At 43.4% G+C, this 22648-nt stretch overlaps 1 protein-coding gene across 2 annotated transcripts in view; it reads right to left on the reverse strand.

Moving 5' to 3' along the window:
* Positions 1-19349, reverse strand: part of slc8a3 (solute carrier family 8 member 3) — a 91530-nt gene extending 72181 nt beyond the window's left edge. Inside the window, exons 1-2 of one of the 2 annotated variants that reach the window (XM_034577313.1) lie at positions 18433-19349; positions 10045-11911 (exon numbers count right to left, since the gene is read on the reverse strand). In XM_034577313.1, the coding sequence (XP_034433204.1) occupies positions 10045-11825 (1781 nt within the window). In that variant the 5' untranslated portion in view covers positions 11826-11911; positions 18433-19349. The remainder of the gene's footprint in view (positions 1-10044; positions 11912-18432) is intronic. The other variant, XM_034577314.1, reaches the window with a different exon arrangement.
* Positions 19350-22648: the final 3299 nt, after the last annotated feature.

Below are 22648 nucleotides of genomic sequence, written 5' to 3' on the forward strand. Positions count from 1 at the left end.
CTAGTCGTAATTATTAGGACTGCATTTAAATTCAACAACATTTAAGGTCACTAGATCTGGATTTTGAATTGGATCTGCAGATAAATATCCCTCTGTCTTGTTTTCATCAAGATCCAAACATCATTCTCTGAGAAATCTACATAAATGTTGCAGAACTCAAATCTCACAGTGTTAAAGAAAGTGGAAAAATGAATCCTGAATCCGCCCCCTGATGCGGAGCCGCACCAAAATCGAATGTCCTCTTTCCAGAATCATTCCACATCCTTCCACCAAGTTTCATCTTAATCTGCCCAGTAGTTTTTGCATAATCCTGAAAACAAACAGACAAATAAAGAGACGAGAAACAGCACTTTAGGAGTGGGATAGGAAAGGGTACAGTGAGGAACTACTGATGCATTCTGGTGCATTTTCTGCTGCAGCACCGTGGGAACGATGTGGAGGAGAGAGTTCCCCTGAAGGAGGTCCCCTGAGCTGCCCGCAGAGCAAGGAGAGAGGAGAGAGGAGACGAGAGGAGAGGAGAGGAGAGCAGAACTGGAGGCAGATCACATCGAGTAATGGCCGAGAGTTGACCTGCCTCTGAAATCCAAACTTCTTCATCATTTTGCTCCTTTGCTAATTTCATCATCAATTTATAGCTGAAACAACAAAAGTCATTCACAATACAGCAAATTTGATAAATGGATCCTTTAAAAAAACAAACAATCAACTTAATCTGGTTCTATCATCTTAAAAATCAAGGACTTTCTAGTTTTCTTTGAGTTGTATGCTACATAATTAAATATCATCAGGTTTAAAACAAAACAAGGAAACTGAAACATCATGTTCAGATGGAGGAGAGAACTGTGGCAGACATTTTTTAACAAGCAACAATGAAAACAATCCATAGTTGCAATATTAAATATTATGGTCACAAAATGTCAGAAAATCGATCATCAATTCTTAAAAAATCTTAAATTGCCATAAGCTCGTCTATCAATTGTTTAAACACCATTTTAAATAACTTATTTTGTCCAAAATATATAATTCACAAACATTTAAAAAAAGGTGCAGTGTTTGATTGACAGGTGATATTTGGGAAATGTTGTGGAAAAGCTGTGAGCTCAACTTCACCACAGATGTCACCACAACAAGTACAAGAAGAAAAATTATGGAAAAGCTCTTAAGGAGTCAACTTTAAAAGTGTTTTAAAGAAAATTCACACAAGTCAAATCACCATTCTACATCTGAAAATCTGCAAACGCACGAGTCAAAAATAAGACAACAGCAGAAAGAAAACCCCTGAAAGACGACAGCCTCTGATCTCCTGCAGCCTCCTGCAGCTCTGTCCCTGTGCTCGGTGCAACCTTAGCTCCTCTCACTGTATCGATTACTGGTCCTATTGCTGCTGCGCTGTGCAAAGAGGAAGCTGCTGCATGTGGAGGGACTCTGACCTTTATTAAAGTATGCAGATGCTGGATATGGAAGCAGGGGCAAGTGGGGGGGGGGGGGGGGGCATTGTGGAAGGTTAATCAGAAAGAAAAATGAAAGAAAATGCATTTTTCACAGTGTGCTGACTTTATTTAGACCAAATAACTCATTAGGCGACTTAATCGAGAGAGAAAAAAATCTTTAAATTAATCAAAATGTAATCATGAGTTGCACCCAAGTCCAAATTGTTGTGTTCTGCATTTTATTTTTAAAGTTTTTGTTTCCAAATCGCCATAATGAATTATTTATCAATTACTTTTCCTAAAATTTCTTTAAAAATGTCAGAACATAGTGAAATGTTCCAATTGCAAAATTAACTTGTTGACTTTGATTAATTATTATATAGCTTTACTATTTCCTTCTCACAGGCCATATTGTGTATTAGATCATTTTAAGTAGCCAAAAATAGCTGGGAAAAATAGTTTATCTATGGATCCGTTAAAATTTGCTTTTATTATTGTCGGTTTCAAATTTGTTTCCTTGTGCCGTAGTTTTTGAAAAATGGTATTGGAGTGAAGTTTGGGATTAAAAAAAAAGGCCAAAATCAAAGTAGCATAACGCTGGATCCTACATTTCCCACGATGCAGCTGAAAAGCACACTTTGTTAGACCCGGCAGCTCGAGCTGGGGAACGGAGCGAACTATTAAATATTTACAGCTAAATGAGACAAACCCTGAAGACACATGGCAACATCTGTCTTTTAAAAGCTGCTACATGTGTAAAATCAGCAGAAGGCCTCTTAGAATAAAAACTTTAAATGTTTTTTTATTTAATTTTATGATTTCTTTTCCATGCTTCACTGTTTCTCTTGACACACATTCCACATTCTGTGATGTCAAGCTCTAGCTATCACAGCCAATAAAAAAGTTCCCGTGTCCCTCTTGTCACCTCTAGGAGGCCGAGATGAGAGGTTTCTCCCAGCAGGCAGTTCCTATTTGCAGCACGTCAGATACGACTGAAGGCAGCAATAAGAGGACACGAGCCGTCTACTCGCAAACTAATTAAAGACGCACATCCGACACCACAGTAAAGTCAGGTTTCAGGCGGCGAACGTGAAACCCACTTTCATGGCAATCCAGTCAAATCCACATATATCAACCTGGTGAGGTTACGAGAGGAGAAGACGAGAGGTCGTCACCTCAGTCAGAATCACAACTCAACCTCTGGGGGCCATGAACATACCTCAGGACCAATGACAACATTTTTTATAATTATTCCCAGAATATGTGGTTTTCAACTGAGCTTTAACTATGGAAAGTATTTGGCCAGATACTATTAGAGGGAAGCGATTCAAATATTTGTCTTGTTACTTTAACTTTAAAACAATCTCACCCGAATTCATATTCAGCTTTACAATCCTCAAAGAATGTGGGTAACTTTAAAAAGAACTCGGTATAAATAGTTGAATTGCCTAATTATTTAAAGACAAATGCTTAAAAGGCTTATATTTAGTATTTGTGTATAGAACATCTCCTTCGAAGCACTTAGAATATTTAAAGTTTGCCCCATGAATCACTCGGCAAACGCAGGCGTCATCTTTTCCATTGATGAAACCGAATAACAGCCGCGCGTTGTTTATTTGATAAAAGATTGTAGCTGAAAACGCTTTGACAGTCAAATGGGTAAAACTGATGCACTTACCTCCATCCTAACTCTATTAAGCCTGAGAGACTGTCAGAAGTTTGGGGAGCCTGAATATATGATCCTCCGTCAGATTTACACACAAACACTCAGGGGGGGGGGGGGGGGGGGGGGGAGGGGGGCTCGGAGCTGGCGACACGCCCCACACTGAATTGTGTTATAAATAAGCTTTAACTTAATTGCATTCCCCCAACTGGGAGGAACAAACACAGGGCCGGCATATTTATTGCCACTCAACCTGTGTGTGAGTTAGTGCCTCTGTGAGTGTGTGTGTGTGTGAGTGTGTGTGTGTGTGTGTATGTGTGTGTGTGTGTGTGTGTGTGAGCAGCAGCCAAAGTGCAAAAGCGACAATAAGTTTGAAAAGATAAATGTTCCCATGAATCTTCCACCTGTACGTGTGAAGGTGTGTTAGCGCTTTGCATGAGACACGGATCTGATGATAGCAGGGGCCGAAGGTGTTTGTGGTACAGTGAATAATTCCATACCATTTTATCAGCGTTGCTCCTAAACGAATGCGTTCACTCCACAACGGAGGATTTGTGCCTTTCAGGCTCCATGTGGATGGAAACACCAGATATTTCCTACTGTGTGCGACCCTCCGATTGTCGTTTGTGTCGAACTTTGTGTTATCCTGCAGTGAGATCGCTCAACGCTGATCAGCAACAAGGTTTGTGCAGATTTCATGGTCCCCAAGATACGAGCTGAAGAACCATTAACAATCTTTTGACGCTATTATGAGGTCACATGTCTGATTTGTCCAATTCTTTGGATTCATGTTCGTCTTTGTCTTGTCTTGTTTTCATTTCTTGTTAGTTATTGATATCGAATTCATCATTTTCTTCATGTCCTCTTTCCTGGTATGAAAATTAGAGATAGATTTGATAGACGCACCATTAAAGAGTTTTCGTCGCCATGTTTGTTGTTGTCAGAAAGTCGTGACTCCGTGCTGCCCTCTAGTGGATGTATTTCTTTACCAACCATGCTAACGTAAAGGACGCATCCAAGTATGTGGGCAGTGACGGTAACGTACCTATTTTCATATGTAAAGGCAGCATAAACTTGCCTTAAGCTGTTTTGGAAGCATTTAAAAAGCTTTGGTTAGAAGCTGCTTCACCATAATATTCCATCATCCCACCTGCTACACCTCCAGAATAATAATATCTTGATTTCTACCCTGCTTTCTGGAACAAGTCCCTCGTGCTTCGCTTTGGTTACAGCTATTGGAATTCAATTTTTTTCCTGATCCCTCATCTCCCAAACTCTCAAACCAGAACCAACCATAAAATCAGCCACAAGCGAGTCGGTGCAGTTTTTTGTTTACAAGCACTGGTTCACCTCTAACTGGACATAAGCCGTAAAATAAAGCACCAACACAACAAATACTACAAACTTCACCACATTAACAAAGAATAGAAAGTGTTACTGCACCTCGAGGCACAGTGAGAATACAAAGACACATTCCAATTATTGCCAGAACAGAAATTATGAGGCTAGCATGAATAAAACACAACAAAAGTACATGAATATGATTAGCTGATGCTGGAGATGATCCTGGGGGTGTGAGCGGGGGAGAGAGACTGGTAAGGTAAACCTCATGGGTCTATTCCAGGACGTCTGAGAAAGTGCTGGCAGGGGGAAAAGCTGAGTTCGTCAGCAGGACGAGGATCAGCGAGGACATGTGTTCTGTCAGTCATGACGCCCAGAGTGGGGACAGCTACACGTTCCTGAGATATTAAGCAAAGGGGGTTGGATGAGGTCCGTGCACGTACTGGAGGAGGTGGGGCAGATTGCAGGGGAGGGAACGGGGCATCTCATGAGCATCACCCCGTGCACGATGTTATTTATATGAAAATACGAGGCGGCTTTACAAGCGGGAGAGTCGTGCTCATACAGCGTGAGCACAGTGGCAATTACTTTGGCTGATTCCGGTCCGTCCGCTGCACACCATCCATTTGTTTATGAATCCATCAGTGCCTAGTTAAACATGCAGCTCTCCGGGGACGGAGCTTCTGCACCTCACAGCTGTGGAACCTTCACTGGGTCAAAGGAAGCAGAAGCCCGACACCTTTATCCGTTTAATATGCTCAGCAGCAAAGTGAGCATATACCCCCCCGTCCAAGGGTCTCAAGTTAAACGTGAGGGGCCACAAGAGGATGAAATGTATTATTACACTGATCAATCTGCAGATCGTTTTTTTTATTTGTTTCATCTATAAAGATGAGTCCAAGGTCTCATCGTCGAGTATTTTGTCCAAAACCCAAAGATATATTTATATATATTTGCACAAGGAAACCACTAAACCAGTTATTCACATTGGAAAAGTTGAAACAAAACATTAGTGTCTTTAAAAATGCCTCGAAACAATAAATTCAAATTGGTCAAATGGTAAATGGGTCAATTAATACTTCCAGCACTAGTACTGTTGGTCAAAGTAGCTTTTTCCTCTGACTTTTCTAGTAATTTCTAGTTTATATCTTGCAAAATCTTTCAAATAATACGAGAGGGAAAAATTACTGTTAGAAAGGAAACAGCCAATTCCAGCGATTCATTTTTATATTTCAGCTAAAACAACATTACTATATCTGATGAAATATCCTTGGTTTCTGGACTGGTTGAATGAAACAACCCAGATGAAGATGTGACCTTGCTAGGAACATTTTCCCTTGTTTTCTGACATGTTCATAAATCATCATAAATTGATTAATAAAAAGAAATAAACACACTATACGAATCTAAACTTCTCTCACTTCTCTCACTTCTCGCCCTGCTCTCATGTCACATCACCTCTGACTTGGTTTTCACGATGTTTGGACAAAAGCATCTGCTAAATGAACAAATTCAAATATAAATAGACATCATCTGATTTTAAGTGTCACAAGCCAAAACCATCGATCTATTCCACCTCAAGATATGGCACCTTAGGAATCATTTTCTAAGTTTGCTCCCTTAGTGAATGTACATTTAAGAAGCTTGTGGATGAGGTTCATATCTGTCGGCTCGGAGCAGAAGCGTTTCCAACCAGAAAACTATTAAACTCCATCCTCCGTGCTGAGAACTATTGTCTGGCTAAGAATTGGAGGGATGTGTTCCAGAGCTCCAGATTAGGACTGTAATAAATTTCCACTCTGGTTGAAAACAATGGGCCCAAAGTGTGTCAAAAGAGATTGAGAGTCAATGCCTCGTAAAACACGGGGCAGAAAGAAAGGAAGAGCATGAGAGCCGAAGCATCTTGCGGACTAATTGTCCCAAAGTACATTAAATGAAATATGAATAAAATAAAGATCCCTTGCCCTTCAGACAGGGAACACTCTTCATTTCCATGTCACAGTTCAATAAGCAGCAAAGCAGATTTAACCACGTGCCTGCAAATTTCTGTGCAAAATGGAAACAAACATTTTCATTGTCGATTTCCCTGCACGCTATTGGTTGAATATGAAAGTGAAGGCAATGGAGGCAAAAAAAAATCTGTATATTTTCATGTCGTGAGCGCAATAAACGACCTGAGGAGAGCTTTCAAGGCAGCGGAAGAAACATCATTGTAATTATGCCTTTAGTGAATATTCTACACATTCATCCCCTTTGTTTTGTGTATGGAAATGCTCTCATGAATCTTCCAGCATGCTTCTGGATGAAGCTGTCACTTCCACTGCTCCTCTTTGTCTTCCTTATGGATGCACACAGATTCTAATTCATCACTATCTGAGTGTAATTATGGAAATTTCTGGAGATTTGTTGGGACTTCTGCAGCAGCAGTCGGCCGTTTCTACAAAAGATCCAGAAGTCTCTGAAGGTTGAAGGAAAGATTTTCATAATTATATGAGAGCGTGTTCATGCATACGAACATTTGGCATTGTTAACTGAATAATGTCCTGTGTGTTCTGAGTAATAATAGAACAGTTATCATTACTCAATAGCGAGAGATTAATCCACACTGACTGTGTAATGTTAGTTTAATATTTACAATAATAATAATATAATATATCTTCTTGTGCCATCTCTTTTTGCAGTAAAAATCCCATCATGTTTATTTTAAACCCCCGTCTGTCAATGTGGACAATAAAACTGTACATTGGGAAAAAGACTATTTATTTAACATGAGTTCAGATGGTGAATTTTATTCTTTTTATTTTACTTCCACCAAGTAGTTTATATTTTCACGTGTTTCTTTGTTAGTCTGTCACCAGGATTACGTCAAAACCACTCGATTTCCATAACTTCTTGTGAAGTGGTCGGGCATAATCCAGATCACAGGGCAGATCCAGGATTGACATTTTTTCTCAGAGAATAATTTATGGATCTTGATTTAATCAATCAGAAAAATCCGGCACATTTAGGCGACTGATATCTATGAGTTTGTGCCATCTGGTGCAGATCCAAATAAAAATCCAGTGAATTCCGATGCAGCTTCACAAGGGGACTGTTGGGCCTTGGCGGAGGTTTGCACTCCAATCATATCATTATATCTTTGTATGCACACGGCCACTTCTCCTCAATGTCAATGAAAATGTCAGACTTTGCATTTACAACTTATTTAAAAGCAACAATATGGTGGTTGATGGTAAAAGGATTAAAGGTCAGACATTACGACCTTTGACTGAACCTGTCGACCTGACAATTAATCTAGAGCATTTTGATTAAATCCTAGATCTCCACAGCCCCAGATGAAAATAAAGGTTTGTTTCTCAAATAGAAGTCTGCCTCATATCGGATGATTTGAAGAAATCGACTTCCAGTAGATGAGAAGATGTTTGTCAGATATGAGGCCACAGCCAGGAGATGGTTAGTTTAACATAAAGACGTGGAACAGGGGGAAACATCGAACCACTCCAATCTTCAAATATACAACCGCCAGATACTAATTAAAACACATTATCTCACATTCAACGTTTTGCAGGTGATGTGCCAGATCATTTCTTGGTCCAGTACCAGTTACTTTCCCAGTCTGCTCTGGTTACCTGGCAAGAAATAGCAATATTTTTGTAGAAATGAAACAACTGAGATAAAAGAGGATTATTGGAGATGGAGTTCTGTTACCTGGGGACAAGAATTTGTCACTTCTCTGAAATGGATGGTGACGGAATCAGAGGCTCCTCAGTGCTCGTCCACACTGTTCCATGAAAAGTAATAATTATTTTGAATCAAACCCCCGACCAAATCCATACAAGTTGTGTGTTGGCCCATGTCCCACCCCCCTCTAGGTTTCATTGAAATCTGTTCAGTGGTATTTGCATAATTCTTCTAACAAACAAACGGGAGAGTGGTAGAATTATAACCTCCTTGGCGAAGCTATAATCATTATCCATCTATATTTCTCATAAATGAATCAGCAGATATAATTATTCCACCATACAGTCATTCAGATGAATACTTAACTACACAACTTTATCAATTCACAGTGTGTGGAGTCTCACACTCTCACAGAGCGACGCCGGAATGTAAGAACATCTAACTCGCAGCACCGTGTGCAACACAATGGACGGATCGATAGACCAGTATTCCCTCACAATGCCAACAACATCACAGCGATCTCATAATAATAGTCACGCTCCACATCTCCCCCCTCCACTCCCCTGGCAGCCTTCAGGCCCGGCCCAAAACATAAATCAAACAAAATCCTGAGAGCTCAGCCGGGCCCCAAGAGCATGCTGATCACCCAGACACTCTTTACCCCGCTGCCAGTCTCCTGGGCTGCACAGGCCCTCAGGAACACTCACCCTGCAGCACGGACCCTGCCAGCCAGCCACAGCATGCTGAGAGGGGCTCTGATCTGTGGGGGAAGGGGATGTCACGGACGCACGACACTTTGATTTAGCGTCTGCGGGGCCGACGTGTGAGATGCAAGCGGATGCAAGCTGTGAAATAAACAAATCAATATTTCTCAAGAGGAGCAGTTCCGTACACATGCCGGTCTCCTGGAGCACTGGCTGACACGCAGGGGACTGTGGGCTGTAGCATCGTACAAATACATGACCTCAACGCTAACTGGTACGCCAGTAAGAAGGTTGCTATTATGGCAACACTGACACAACATGCCCACTCAGTTGTAACCGCTGTTATTGTGGTGCAGTATTATACACAGATAGTACAGCTGACGAGGCTGATACACATATTTACATAGAACGTCACTACTACTCAAGCTTTTGAATCACGGCTGCACCCAAAAGGCGTCAAACCTCCAGTCACGTCACTCATTTTGACCCAGTCTACCCACTAACGTAAAAGACGACCATTGCACCGACCTGAGCCTGTTGTAATCCCCCCTCTTCTTTCATATTTTGCATCTGTTCTTCCCTTCAGCTTTATTTCAGTTGAAGGAGACATGAGACGCCGCCAATAAAGAATGACACAAAAGCAGCGGGGATTGTAGGAGAGGGTTAGTTAAGGACTTCCTGTCTCCACGCTTGTGTGACGAATCCCAAAAGTTGAGTCCCTGTTACATGCGACACACGCGGGATTGCTACCAAAGCACTCTGATGCAGAATCTCCTGACAGGAAAACAAGGGGATATAGAGTGGCATGCTCAGATATACTGTCTGACTGTGTAAAGAGAGAGAGAGAGCATTTACAATTCAAAGAGCGATAAGAGCTGACAGCCCAGGAACAGGTTACCAAACTATGTTATGAATTAAATGTCAAGAAGCAAAGACGACAACATGTTTGTTTCAGCTGAACCACTTTGAAGTTCACGATCATATCACATGTACCGAAGCTACTGTTTCTTAACGGGGTTACATCATCAAACTGTGATTCTAAATCAAAACACACAAATCAATGGGATTGCAAACAAGAATACAAAGAAAGTAGCTTATTTATGACTCATTAAATTCATTTCAATAACCTTGGGTGATTACAAATCCGATAACGTCACAAATAAATCCACAACAACACCTTAATGAAAAGCCACAACCATTAGAGAAAACAGAGATGCTGTCTTACCACGTCTCGTCGTTTTTGAACTCCAGCTCTCCGTACGTGTCTTCGAAGTCCTCGCCGCCTCCTTTGGCAAGTCCCTCCATGGTGCGATAAGGCACAATGATTGTTCCCCTTGCTCCAGAGGTCCTCAGCACTTTCAGTTCCATAATGCCGATGCTTTCACTGATGTGCACCGAGCTGCTCTCAAAGGTGAAGATGCCCGAATGGTCGTCATCCAGGATGGTCACAGTGGCCACGGTGGGGAAGCCCAGCATGGCCTTCGGGTAGGGGAGACTGTTGGGGGACAACAGCTCGTCCTCGGTCTCCAGGACACGCAAATTTCCGATGCGCACAAAAAAGTGCTCGTCCTCTTCAAAGATGTCGTCGTCTATGATGCCAATGCTTATTTCCTTGAACATCTCCCCTGGTTTGAATACCATTGTACCCTCTGTGAACTCGTAGTCGGCCCCAGCGTTAGCTGACCCGTCCTCTGTCTTATAATCCACGTAGATCGTCTTGTTGATGTCGCCACCCTTTCTGGTGATGGTCAGAATGGCGGCGCCACAGTTCTCGAGGCACTGGTAGACAGCAGGGTCGAAAGCGATCCGGGACACATACTCCTCTGGCTCCTCCACGTGCACCTCCTGCACACTGGTGCACTTCTTCGTCTGTTCCGCAACGTGTTTCTTCAGGATGTTTCCGGCACCCGTCATCATACGTGTGGCTTGGATGCGGTAGAAGGCGCGGCTCTTTTGCTGGTGCGACAGAGCGTAGTAGTTGGCCATCTCAACCAGCTGATCCATCTCTTTCTCTGGGTGCTTCTGCTTCAGATCTTTCAGGATGCGGATCATGTCGCGCCGGGACTCATCCACCTCTTTACCCTCAATCAAACCGATCAGATTGCTCGCCGCACCCCCGTCCATGAAGTGAGAGTTGACCAGCTTGCCGTCCATCTCGATCCCCTTAGAGCGCTCAGCCTCCGTCTCGATGATGACCGCCCTGTGTTTGTCAGTGCGATACTTCTTGTGCATAAACCTAAAGAAGAGCAGTCGTCTGTCCGCCACCCAGGCAAGGAGTACACATATGGGGAAGAAAGCCAGTGTGAGTAGACCCTCCCAGACCTGGACTACATTGGGAGAAAACACAGCCAGTATCATGTAGAGCCAGATGTAAGCGAAGATACTCCAGCCTGCAGTGACAAAGAAAACTCGGAGGTGTTTGATCTTGCGTACCTCTCCTTGGGGAATGACGGACACACAGAGGCCAATGATGACAAACATGTTGAACGCTGCGCTGCCAACAATGGTGGCAGGCCCGAGCTCGCCAGATTGGAAATTATGTCCACAAACCTCAATGACAGAGAGCATAATCTCAGGGGTGGACGATCCTAAGGCCATGAGGGTGAGGTTGGAGACCGTTTCATTCCACACCCGGATTGTAGTGGTTGTCGTTTCCCCGTTGGGCCTTTTGATGACAACTTCCCTCTCCTGGGACGTGATAACCTCAATGGCTGCCATGAAGCGGTCAGCGATGATGGACACTCCAAGAAACATGTAGATCATGGCCACAAAATACACAATGACCCGTGCGATCTTGTCCCCCATGGAGGGATCCTCTGGATACCATATGGGCAGGATGATCCCCTCGTGACACTTGGAGTTCCCCGTGCAGGTTCCATTGCTGGGGCTGATCGGAGGAATGGGAGTCGTCCGTGCCTCCGTACAAAGGAAGGCGACAGCCACCGAGACCAGCCCCAACCATAGGCAGGCCGAGGACCCTGGCTTTACAGGCCTTGAACCCTCCATGCACCCTCCTACGTCTCAAGGGTCCTTACCACACTGACAGTCCCTCTGGGATCCAGCACTGGGCTGTGTTTTTCTCCACCCACCACCTGAAACACCAGAAAGAAACAACAGAGATGATGTGAATGTTATATTTCATCTCTATTATAAAACAGCTCGATGGGGAAAACAGTGATACAACAACTGCACCATGTTTCTTTGGGTTTTCGTATTAGACCAATTAATGCATATATTGCTTGTTACATATTATTTAATACATTACTCATTAACACAGAGTACAATGCATTCATTTAGTCACATAATAAGTCATTAATGAATGCAATCACATAAAGGAAATTGTTACCCAACCTTAGGGTATTATCACATTGTTTTAATCCCAAATTTGAGGAGCAGTAAATTGTAGTAAGTGTGTAAGACTGTGTTTACATTTCCCAGGGAAAAACACACTGTGTCAGAAGCAAAAAAAATGAATGTCTCCGTTTTCTATAAGTGCACAGAATGAAATGATCCCTCCTATCCTTCAGTTCCTGCCTCTTACTTTAGAAACAGCAGAGTCATGAGAGCTTTTGTGTTATCGAAGACAGTCGGGCACCTTCTCCGACACTTTTCAGGTCTGTATATCACAAAGCAGATAACTTCAGTTTAATAAAATCATTTGCCTGTGGGCTAATTTGCAATCATGAGGTTTATTTTCAGTTAAGATGTGGATATGTGCGTGATTGTCTTAAATCTCAGGGGTAATACACCGCTCGGAACCAAACAGCTCGCTCAGCAGGCCTGTGATGTTGCCAAACTAAGCACTGTCCAAAATGTCGCATTGGCAAAAAAAATCAGCAGAGGAGAGGCAGGAGACCGTCAAGAGGCAAAACTGAAACAAAGGCTACAGACGTCCCGTCCACATTCATCTCATACTGAGCCCTAAATGCACACTTAACCACTTCTGCGAGAGAGAGCAACGTTACAACATCAATGCAGACGTTTTCCAAATTCATAAAAGCTCTGGCCGAGCATCTCACGACTTATCTCATGAGATATGACTTCAGAATTCGTTTGATGTTAACAGCTGAGGCCGAAGGCAGCAGGAGCATGACAAACACTCTAACCAGCCCCGAGTTAGACGGCGTAACTCAGGGGTTTTATTGTTGAGGCTCCTTTTTTAAATGGTGTCTGACTATTTAGTGGTTCATGACATTGGGACGGGCCACTCTGCAGCCTCCACCACACCTTTGGGCCCGCGAGGCACACATGCAGTTAAGTCTGAATTCAAATTATCTCTTCAGACAGTGTGAGTTAATCACTCTGTCCTGAATTCACTGGAGGGTGACGTTTCTTCTATTACCCTCACACTTGTTTCCCTTTACTTTTGTTGAGAGGAATGTGTATTGTTTTTACATTCTGCCCCCAAAAGAGCATCCTTGTGTTCTGATTCCTGGTTAAAAGGTTGATTACCATCCAGTATGCACACATGGCACTTTGGATAAAAGCATTCATTAAATTCTGTGTAAAGCAGTTTTTTGGGTATTCTTAAGACCTAAAATAACTCTTGAAGCAGGCTTATGGAAATTATAAATCTCACATCCAGACGGACGACTGGCCAGTTTGAAAAGCTGACAGTGTTTTCAGTTGAGGTGTGAATAGTCAAACAAGAGCTGCTTGAAGAACTAACACTTATTTAAATATCGTCTCTGGAGCCTCAGCAGTGTCAACACACACAAAGTCAAAAAGGTTTCCATCAATGTCTCAGGCTTTATATATTATAATATAATGATCAAAACAGTTTTTAGAGGTAATATAACATATAAATGGAGGATAGGATGCCTCAGCGTAAAATTAAATTCCTCACATGTTAAAAAGATGATTTCAGAGCATCACGCTGATCTGGGGGATAGAAACGGGGACGTCCACAAGTGGCAGCAGAGGAAGAGACAAGACACTTAAATTTAACTGAGTCAGCAGAGCCATTTATATGGACAGGGGCCAGCTACGTGATCCCTGTGAGAACCACCAGAGCTGAGCACAAACAAAAACCACAGGCAGATAACTGAGCGACAGAGTTGGAACTTAATGACCTGCTGCACCTTTTTAGTAGAATTCGTATTATCTGAGGATGGGAGGTGATGAAAAAGAGCAAAACGTTCTCCGTCAACCTGCTCTGGATAAACAGAGGTACAACAAAATGGCAAACAATCCAAATACCCACGAATCCAAGAGCAAACTAAAGGAGTGACACGGAGAACTTAGGAGGTCAAACAGTAACTGGACGGAGAGAGAAGGTTCCTCCTGCTGTTTCCTCTTAGATTCACACATTTCACAAACTGAATGAAATCATACTTCAAATTAATGTGCTCGTTGCTCATTTCCAGGTCTCTGAAAATCAAATGTTCCAGATAATAAACATATATTGAACTATCCTGAGTAGTAGTTTGAATGATTTTAAAGATATGTGATGTGCATGTACAAAATAAACCTTGACTGTTATTAATGTCATTACCAAAATCATTCTGCAACATACTACCTCACAAAAACTACTGATACTACTTCTATTACCTACCGCTCTACCTTTACTACTTCAATTGTTGTTTCAAATTAAAGTTATGTGTGAACACACCTTGTTGAATTTAAGTTGAATAAACTCAGTTAATTTGTGTGTTACCTTTGGAAGTTATTTTGTTTAAGTTCATCCAACTATCGTCTTATTTCAGTGAACCAATCCATCATCAAGCATCATTTCACAGCACTTCAATAACTCAGCTTCCATAACCTAGTTGAAATTATGTTTATATACTACTAATATGCAATCGTACATTTCAAAGAAAGCATAACGCTTCCCAGATAATGTCTTTTTTTCCTACGGTATTATCTAAGCAGTGCAGCCTGTGACTGATCAGACATATTTTCATCTCGGGGGCTGAACCATATGCGGACGCTGCTGATGCCAACCGGCCCCACGAACCCGGACAAGACCATGTGCTCGGCTCGTCTGATGCTGACACCAGCTCTTGTACAGACAAAGAAGCCAAAGACAGTCGCCAGATTCATTCAAGTGCCAGAGTCACACTGAGACCCAGTTGGCCTGTAAATATTACTCCTGGTCCCTGATGAGTAAAAAACATTTTGATTTCATCTTTTCTTTGCTCTACGCAGCGCACAGCTAAATATTTTGGGAAGATAATAAAGTCGATTTTCACTGGACACTGTCGCATCAGGTTAACGTGTGTGTGCTTCATCATCGTGGCATGAAAGGTCAACACTCAAAAGAAATTTGCACCTCGTATAACCAAGGAAAATAAACAACTTCAACATAATGGCAGTAGCTCTGCATGTTTTAAAGTGAGGAGGTGCTGTCAAATGCTTCTGTGATGCTGTGATCCATCGCAGCTGAGTCTTAGTATTCAGACCTTTCAAAATGCATTTTCCTCCCTCACGTGGGACATCCAGATCCAGTTCACCTGTTATTTACACGTGTAAACACAGTCTTAAGCTGGATCTATCATCCACACGAGGGGTTAACAGTAACCGTGTTTACATTCTTTCATTACCTCCTCCAAGGATGTTGTTTTCAACCGTCTGTTGGTTTGTTTGCTCAGTTTTACATAAAAAGCACTGAACCAACTGGCACCACTAGGTGGAAGATAATGGGCCAGGGATGAACCGATAGAATTTTAGATTTTTTTTTACCACAATTGCGAGTCAGGGCATTTTCCACAATTTTTCTCAGTGTCCCAGGAAAACATTTGCGGAACTTGATGCAGAAAATCTGACATTTAGGACTATTTGTCCTCGAGATGATAAGGAACTGACGTTAGTTTCAGAAAACGTTTTTACCGTCTCATTACTGAGAAGACGACCGAGAGTTTTCACTCTGAACAAACTGCGCCGCCATCAGAAACATGTCGGGGACAACACAACTAACACAGTTCCCACCTGGTATCTTAATTTACCCGATAGTTCCCACGTGTAGTTAAATATTTGAAGGGACGCACGTCATCAACAACCTCCGCACATGGACCCCGCAGGCGTAACACAGAATAAATCCAGCTTTAGTGAAGCTTCAAAAATGCTACGCCCTCAATTTGTATAATGCAATTACATAGAGTCCTTCACTGGACTGGTAAAAGCCTGCGTCTTAAAAAGATCCACACCCACAATTCACAGCACAATCCAAAACCCCAAAACACATTATACAACAGTTTTCAAAGTAAAACTGAGTAAAGAAAACTGGAATATTATATACATCCTGGTTATATAGCAAATAGGGAGTGAATGATTGATTTATTCATTGATTGACTGGGAAATCAATTAAAAGCCACAAACATAATCTCAGTCAGTGATGTAAAGGATTATATTAAAGCACTCACACTGTTCAGGTGAGTGACCTCGTAGTGATTTTGTATTAATTTTCTATCTCAGTATAAATTGCACTAGGAGCTGTTTGGTGGTGGAGCGTGAAATGTTTGATTTCTCCACGTGTTTCACCATAAGAACCATCAACTCTACACGAGGAGCTAGAATGGACCAACACTGGGATTTAAACTGTTCAGATGCAGCTTCCAAAAAGTTTTAAAATCAACTGTAAAGACTAAATAGTTTGTAAAAACTGCTCAGGAACTTAGGAGCCAGATTCCAACTGACTTATGTAAATGAAGGTTGAGCTTTGATGTAATATAATTGAATCCGTCACTGACCTCTTCAGCCACAAACAGCGGAGGGTGAACTCATTTAAACTCAATTTACTCAACTTTTAACCACTTTTTCTTCTTTTGCAAAGGACGAAGAACACAGTGATATTCACCAAAACCAAATATCCTGAATATTTGATTTAATAGACCAACCTCATAACATATAAGACAACATAAGATGACGGCTGAGGATGCCACAGTATTTTATGGAAACCTTGGGTGAAGGAAATGGTCGCTATAAGAAAATGTTATGATGAGAGGATGTATCCAGAATTAACTGCTCATTTTATACAACAATGACTATGCACCAGTATAAGAATGACAAAATCCCAATTCCAATATCTGCAGTAGTTTTATATCATGATATTGATGCTGCTGTTCATTAATATACTGAATCTCCCAGGTCATCACATTTTCCCATTTATAATCATCAATAAATGGGCTTTAAAGAAGGTGCGAATATTCTTACTGAAAGTATTTTGTTGAAGATTTTAACTTTAAACATTCAAACTAAAATATATAAATTCCGTGCTTCTCAAAAATTATATTCCTGTCAAGGGGACAAAGCATGAGGACGACGATCAGAGGATAGTTATACGCTCAATTTAAGTCAAGTTAAGTTAATTCAGTCCTTCTTACAAGCTTTATCCTGGGAGGATGGATTTCTAGTGAATATAAACTTCAGCAAAATCAAGAATTTTGCCGAAATGAAAAAACGCTAACAAATATGTACTGCAAACTTCACAGTCTTTTAGAGATAAATCAGTTTACATCGCGATATGATTAGCAGATTAATCAATAATGAATCGTCTGCAGAAATTAGGCGACTATAATGACGATCGATTTTTCAAGTTCTCTCGTTCCAGCTCCCGATTCAAAAGGAAATATTCTTCTTGTGATATTAAACTGAAGTATGATGATGGCTGATTTGCAGTTGGGGCAGTTGAAAGTCTCCGAATATCTCTTCTGGGAAATGATGACGATATTTTTGATCATTTCCTGGACCAAAAAAAACTCTACTACTTCTTAAAACATCAACAACAGCCGTAATCAGTCCAACTCCAAGTGACTCACACCTCTAAGATCGTGGATTTCATCATGGAGGCTATTCATATTTGATTTAATGCACCTTTATGGGATCACCCCTGTGTGTGTGTGTGTGTCCTGAGCTGTGCACCCAGCAGGGACAGTTTGTGGGAGCAGAGGGCGGCTGCTCTGTTCTCAGATCCGTTTCACTCTCCCTATTTTGGGACCAGGCTCTGGTTTAAGGAGGCTATTTGAGATGCGCGTAAACATGGACTCAGCAGAGCCTCAGCTGTTGCTTATTAATCATCTTAAGGCTGCTTCACTCACTGTACAGAAGTCAGTGCCTGAGGGGTAGGGGGGGAATCCCTGCTGGAGCACCCATAGGCCCGCACCACTCACTTACATGCAGGGTGCGTGTGCAGGCCTGTGCGTAAAGACGCGTTCATTTCGTCTAATAGGGGATAAATCCATGAGTTGACCACAGGAAGCAGTCGTGGGAGGCCAACCACAATAAAAGCACGAAATATATTTAACCTAAAGACTCTGTATGTTACAAATAGAAGTGCTCAGCCAATCAGCAGCAGCACTGGCTGTTGCGTTGACACGCGCCAATTATTTTAATGGCACACCCATTAGGCGGTATCACGAATCCATCTCAGCCCCGGTGCAATGGATCATATCTGCACAGTGATGGTGGTGGGTGGGGGGGGGGCGGTGGTGTGCAGGGTGAAGCCTGAGCCCAGTGACGGACCTCGGCTCTCCACCGTGCAGCCGCGCGCACGAAGCACATCGCGGTTAATTACAAACAACATAAAACCCGTGTGAGTGTGTTTTCCAGGTTGCATCACTCATTAACGCGCAGACGGTTGCGTGTCGGGCAGTTTGCATCATGCGTGATTCATTACCTGGATCTGTGTTCCGCGGGACTTTGTGGCTCCTGTGTTATTATTGTGTGTTTTCTCGGGATGTGGATTCTCCTCAGTCCAACGGGAGCCCCCCACCCCCCCCAAAAAAATAAAAAAATCCCTCCGGTGCCGCCGCTGTGTCGTCCTCGTGCGCGGGGAGAGGCAGGTTCCCCGAGCCCGCTGAGTACCGGCGATGGGATCCGACCAAGAGCAGAGGTGATCGCCTTTCGTCCTCTCCTGCCTCGGCGCCTCTCCTCCCCAGATCCTCCCTGTCTGACGGACTGACCGGGTCGCAGAGCTGTCAATGGCGAGGGGGGGGGGGGGGGGGGGGGGGGGGGGGGGGGGGGGGGGAGGGAGGGAGGAGAGCAGAGGGTGAGGAGGAGGAGGAGGAGGAGGCGGAGGAGGAGGAGGGGGTTGGTATTTTAAGGTTGCACCCTCGCTGGAGATGGATCTTCGATGGATCTCTCCCTCCTCCTGCAAGCCGTGAATCAGCGCTCTCCTCCTCCGCCTCTCTCCGCTGCCATGGCGCAGGGAATGTGATGATGATGTCTCCTGCTCCTGCTCCTGCTCCTGCTCCTGCTCCTGCTCCTGCTCCTGCTCCTGCTCCTGCTCCTGCTGCACACCGCGATCAACACGAGCTTCTGCCCAACATCGGAAAATGCGCGCAGCTTGTGCGTCAAGCGTCTAAGTTGCCGGCTGCTGGACTTTGCGCACCACCGGAGCAGCTACGTCTCCTCTGCCCTCCTTCATCTATCTGTAAACTGTCATCCCGGGGAAATGATCATTGATATCAGGCCTCTTCTTCTTCTTCTTCTTCCTCCTCTTCTCCTCACGCGGAGGAGGTGTGAAATGGTTGCGCCCTGCACAGCCCTCCGCCCCCCATTTGTAAAAGTCACACACACTCACACACACATACACACACACACACACAGGCTGGGTTATAGGCGCGCAGCTACGTCACCATCAGCTGAGAGAAGAAGCCTGCAACAAAAAAAGCATGAATATCATCCAGTCCCACAGAAACCATGACAACTGTTCCCACAGGGAGGGAGGGACCCAGAGGGTGGTGGGGTTATCAGGAGGAAGAAGACTGTAATTAAAGCATCACTTGTTATTTTACCTCTTTAAAGGGATAGTTCACCCAAATATGAAAATGTACTCCTTATCTACTCACCACTATGCTGATGGAGGGGGGGGTTTATGCTGCTCCTCTGGTGTCATCAAAGTGTCTGGAAGCCCCGACCTTCATATTCCACTCGAAACAACATCATTTACACTTGGATGACACCACAGGAGCAGCATGGAGGCCCCCCACTAATTTGTGAATTTTCTTTTTTCGGGGGTGAACTGTCCCTTTAAACTCTGTATGTCTGCAGCAAAAAGAGAGAGTATGTCCACGTGCCACAAAAATCATCTTACAAGATCGTGCGTTTGAAGATCTTCTGCATTAGTTAAGTTGCCAACCGCTAGCAGATGTTAGCAGATGTTAGCAGATGTTAGTGACCACCATCAGCTGTGTCCGAAATCAATCACTAATCCCTGTATAGTAGCAAATGTGCAGAGCATCACAGCACAAACTGTTTATTTCTACATTTAAAGATCATCATTCAACGTTTCTTTGTGTCTCAAAGTATTGATGCAGAGCTTCTGATCCAGGGGCGGCACTAACATCTCACCTGGTAGACCCACACAGTATCCATCCATGGGAGCAAAGTCTGCTACTGAATCACCTTCAAGCCTTTAAAGTAGTTAGTATGTCAACATTTTGGGAAATACACTGGATCCCCTTTTTATGCAGACTTAACAGAGAAGATAACACTCGTGTCTGACTGTTAAATATGTAGCTACAGCCAGTTAGCTTAGCACAAAGACTGAAACTAAACTTGCCTGAATTTTCCAGTGTTCATGTCTGAAAACAGCTTGGCTGACTTGTTATTTCTTGTTTATAAAATGTGTAAATGAACCAACATGTCATCAGTCAGATAATGAGATTTTTTAACCCCAAAATATCAAACTATCCTTAAAAACGAATCCCGATCCAGCTCCTTCCTCAGCTCAAGCACGTCCTCACCATCGAACAACGCCCCTTCTTGCAGTTGCATTGCACAACCCAATAATCTTCTCCCCCAGTTAGATGCATCACGAGCCAGCAGATAATGAGCCTCGCTGGGTGCACGCTCCTTGATGCAGCACAATCACACAGAACCGCTGCTGACGAGACAGACGAAGCCCCGGAGACGGGAGCAGAGCAGGAGGATGTTGACAGAGCCACCACCTCTAATTACAGCCTCACACAGGCCTGAAGCGCTGTGGAAACCCCCCTAAAAGTCCCACAGCAAGCAAAACTGTATGTAAAATTAATACAAGTATTAAAGAGTCATTTAAATCAATTAGCAATTAATCAACAATGAATTAGAAGTAATCCACCAGAAGCGACTCGGAGCGACTCGGAGCGTTCCTCTCAGAGCAGAGAGCAGCGTCTCTTTTCTTTGGGGAAACAGTGAAATGCAAAGCAGGACAAAAAAAAAAATCAATTGGGTCCGATTTTAATTACAAAGTCCGACACTGTGGTGGAGAATCTTATTGGCCTGTTCGGATGAATTCAAATACGAAATTCAAAAGCAATCACTTCCCAAATGGACGATGAGCCAATCTGGTCAGGCAGCCCCCCCCCCACACACACACACACACACACACACACACACACACACACACACACACCACCACCACCACCACGCCCATCCTCCATCCTCCAGCCTCCATCCTCCACTCCACGTAATGCTGTAATTAGTATGGAGATTATGGTTGGACTTTTTTAATGAAGTTCTCTTATCTGCAGGGGAGAGGGTGGAGGCAGAAACACACTGCACAGCCCTGTGTGCAGGCTCTTCAGTGCACCTGCAGCCAGCATGCAGCGACGGATGGGAATTCAATGCCTGCTCTTGCCACTCTCATCAAAGTAGTGGATGTGTTCAGTGATGATTAATGGATTATACTTGTAATCAACACACCAGGCCTGCTCACACTTCCCACTGAGAGAGGGCCAGCGCTCACAGAGGCTCGATGGCCGCGGCCCTGAGACCGACTGGTGGCATTGATTCTCTGAAGGTAAAGCTACTTCACCTGCTCCTTCCTGTTCTCCCTCACTGACGGCAGCTCAGGCCCTGGATCAGTTTCATTAAAAGGTCTTGCAGCAGAAAATCTGGAGCAGGGAACGAAACAGTGGAGCACGAGAGAATAGTGAGAGAGAGAGAGAATAGTGAGAGAGAGAGAATAGTGCTGCGGTTGCACTTTGTGATTTGTATTTTCTCTCCCTGCGCGCTGCGTTCTCCAGCAGCCTGCACATGCCGATAATTTGCAGGCTGGAGTTGCAGCGACTTCAGTGGAAATTAAGCAGTCAGGCAGTGACACAGTGGGCCTGGCTGCTGAGAGGGAGAGCGGGAGAGGTCATCGGGGGAGTTAACACTGACATCACCCCTGGGCGACATCCGCTTACAGCGGTCAGTAATGAATAGTGAAGTTGTGGAATGAGAAAGGTAAAGAGTCACCTCACATCAGGATCTGAAGACCTTGCGGCTGGGGGCCCACTTCCTGTCAGCAGGGAGGGTGTGTTTGGAGGGTGGTGTGATGGTGGGGGGGTCAGACACGGAGCAGAGAGACAAGTCCCTGCAGGACTCGGGAGGAAAGAGGCACGAGGCAGAGACTTGAATAAAAATATGGTATGAATGAGGTCAGTTCATTGAAATTATACAAAATAAAATCCTCACGTAACATTAGTCCTATCCATGCAAACGGTTTTGGTTTAAGTTGCTCAGGTTCTAAGATTCTGCTTTTACTTACTGCAAAATCTTGAAATACCAAATGGTAAAATGTGTCTTTTTCTATGAGACAATGTCCCAAGGTGTTGATGTTGAGACCCCTTGACACAAAGTCATGTCTCCTTGTGACCCCATATCGCATATGTGAGTTGTGATAAACGAATAAGTTCCCCATTCAAGATCGTTAACTAGCAAATTGAAAAACGGAGTTAGAATGAGAATGGGACTCAGTATAAAGCACAAACCTCCGTCCAAGACAGACTTAAATCTGCTAGATCTGGATTTTTAATTGGATCTGCACCAAATTGCACAAAATGATATCAGTCCCCTAAATATGCCTGATTTTAAAAATAACAAAAATGACAACAAAATACCCTATTACACAATTTAAAAGAAAA

Source organism: Hippoglossus hippoglossus, chromosome 22, assembly GCF_009819705.1.
Source record: "Hippoglossus hippoglossus isolate fHipHip1 chromosome 22, fHipHip1.pri, whole genome shotgun sequence".
In the NCBI taxonomy this organism is placed as follows: Eukaryota; Metazoa; Chordata; class Actinopteri; order Pleuronectiformes; family Pleuronectidae; genus Hippoglossus; species Hippoglossus hippoglossus.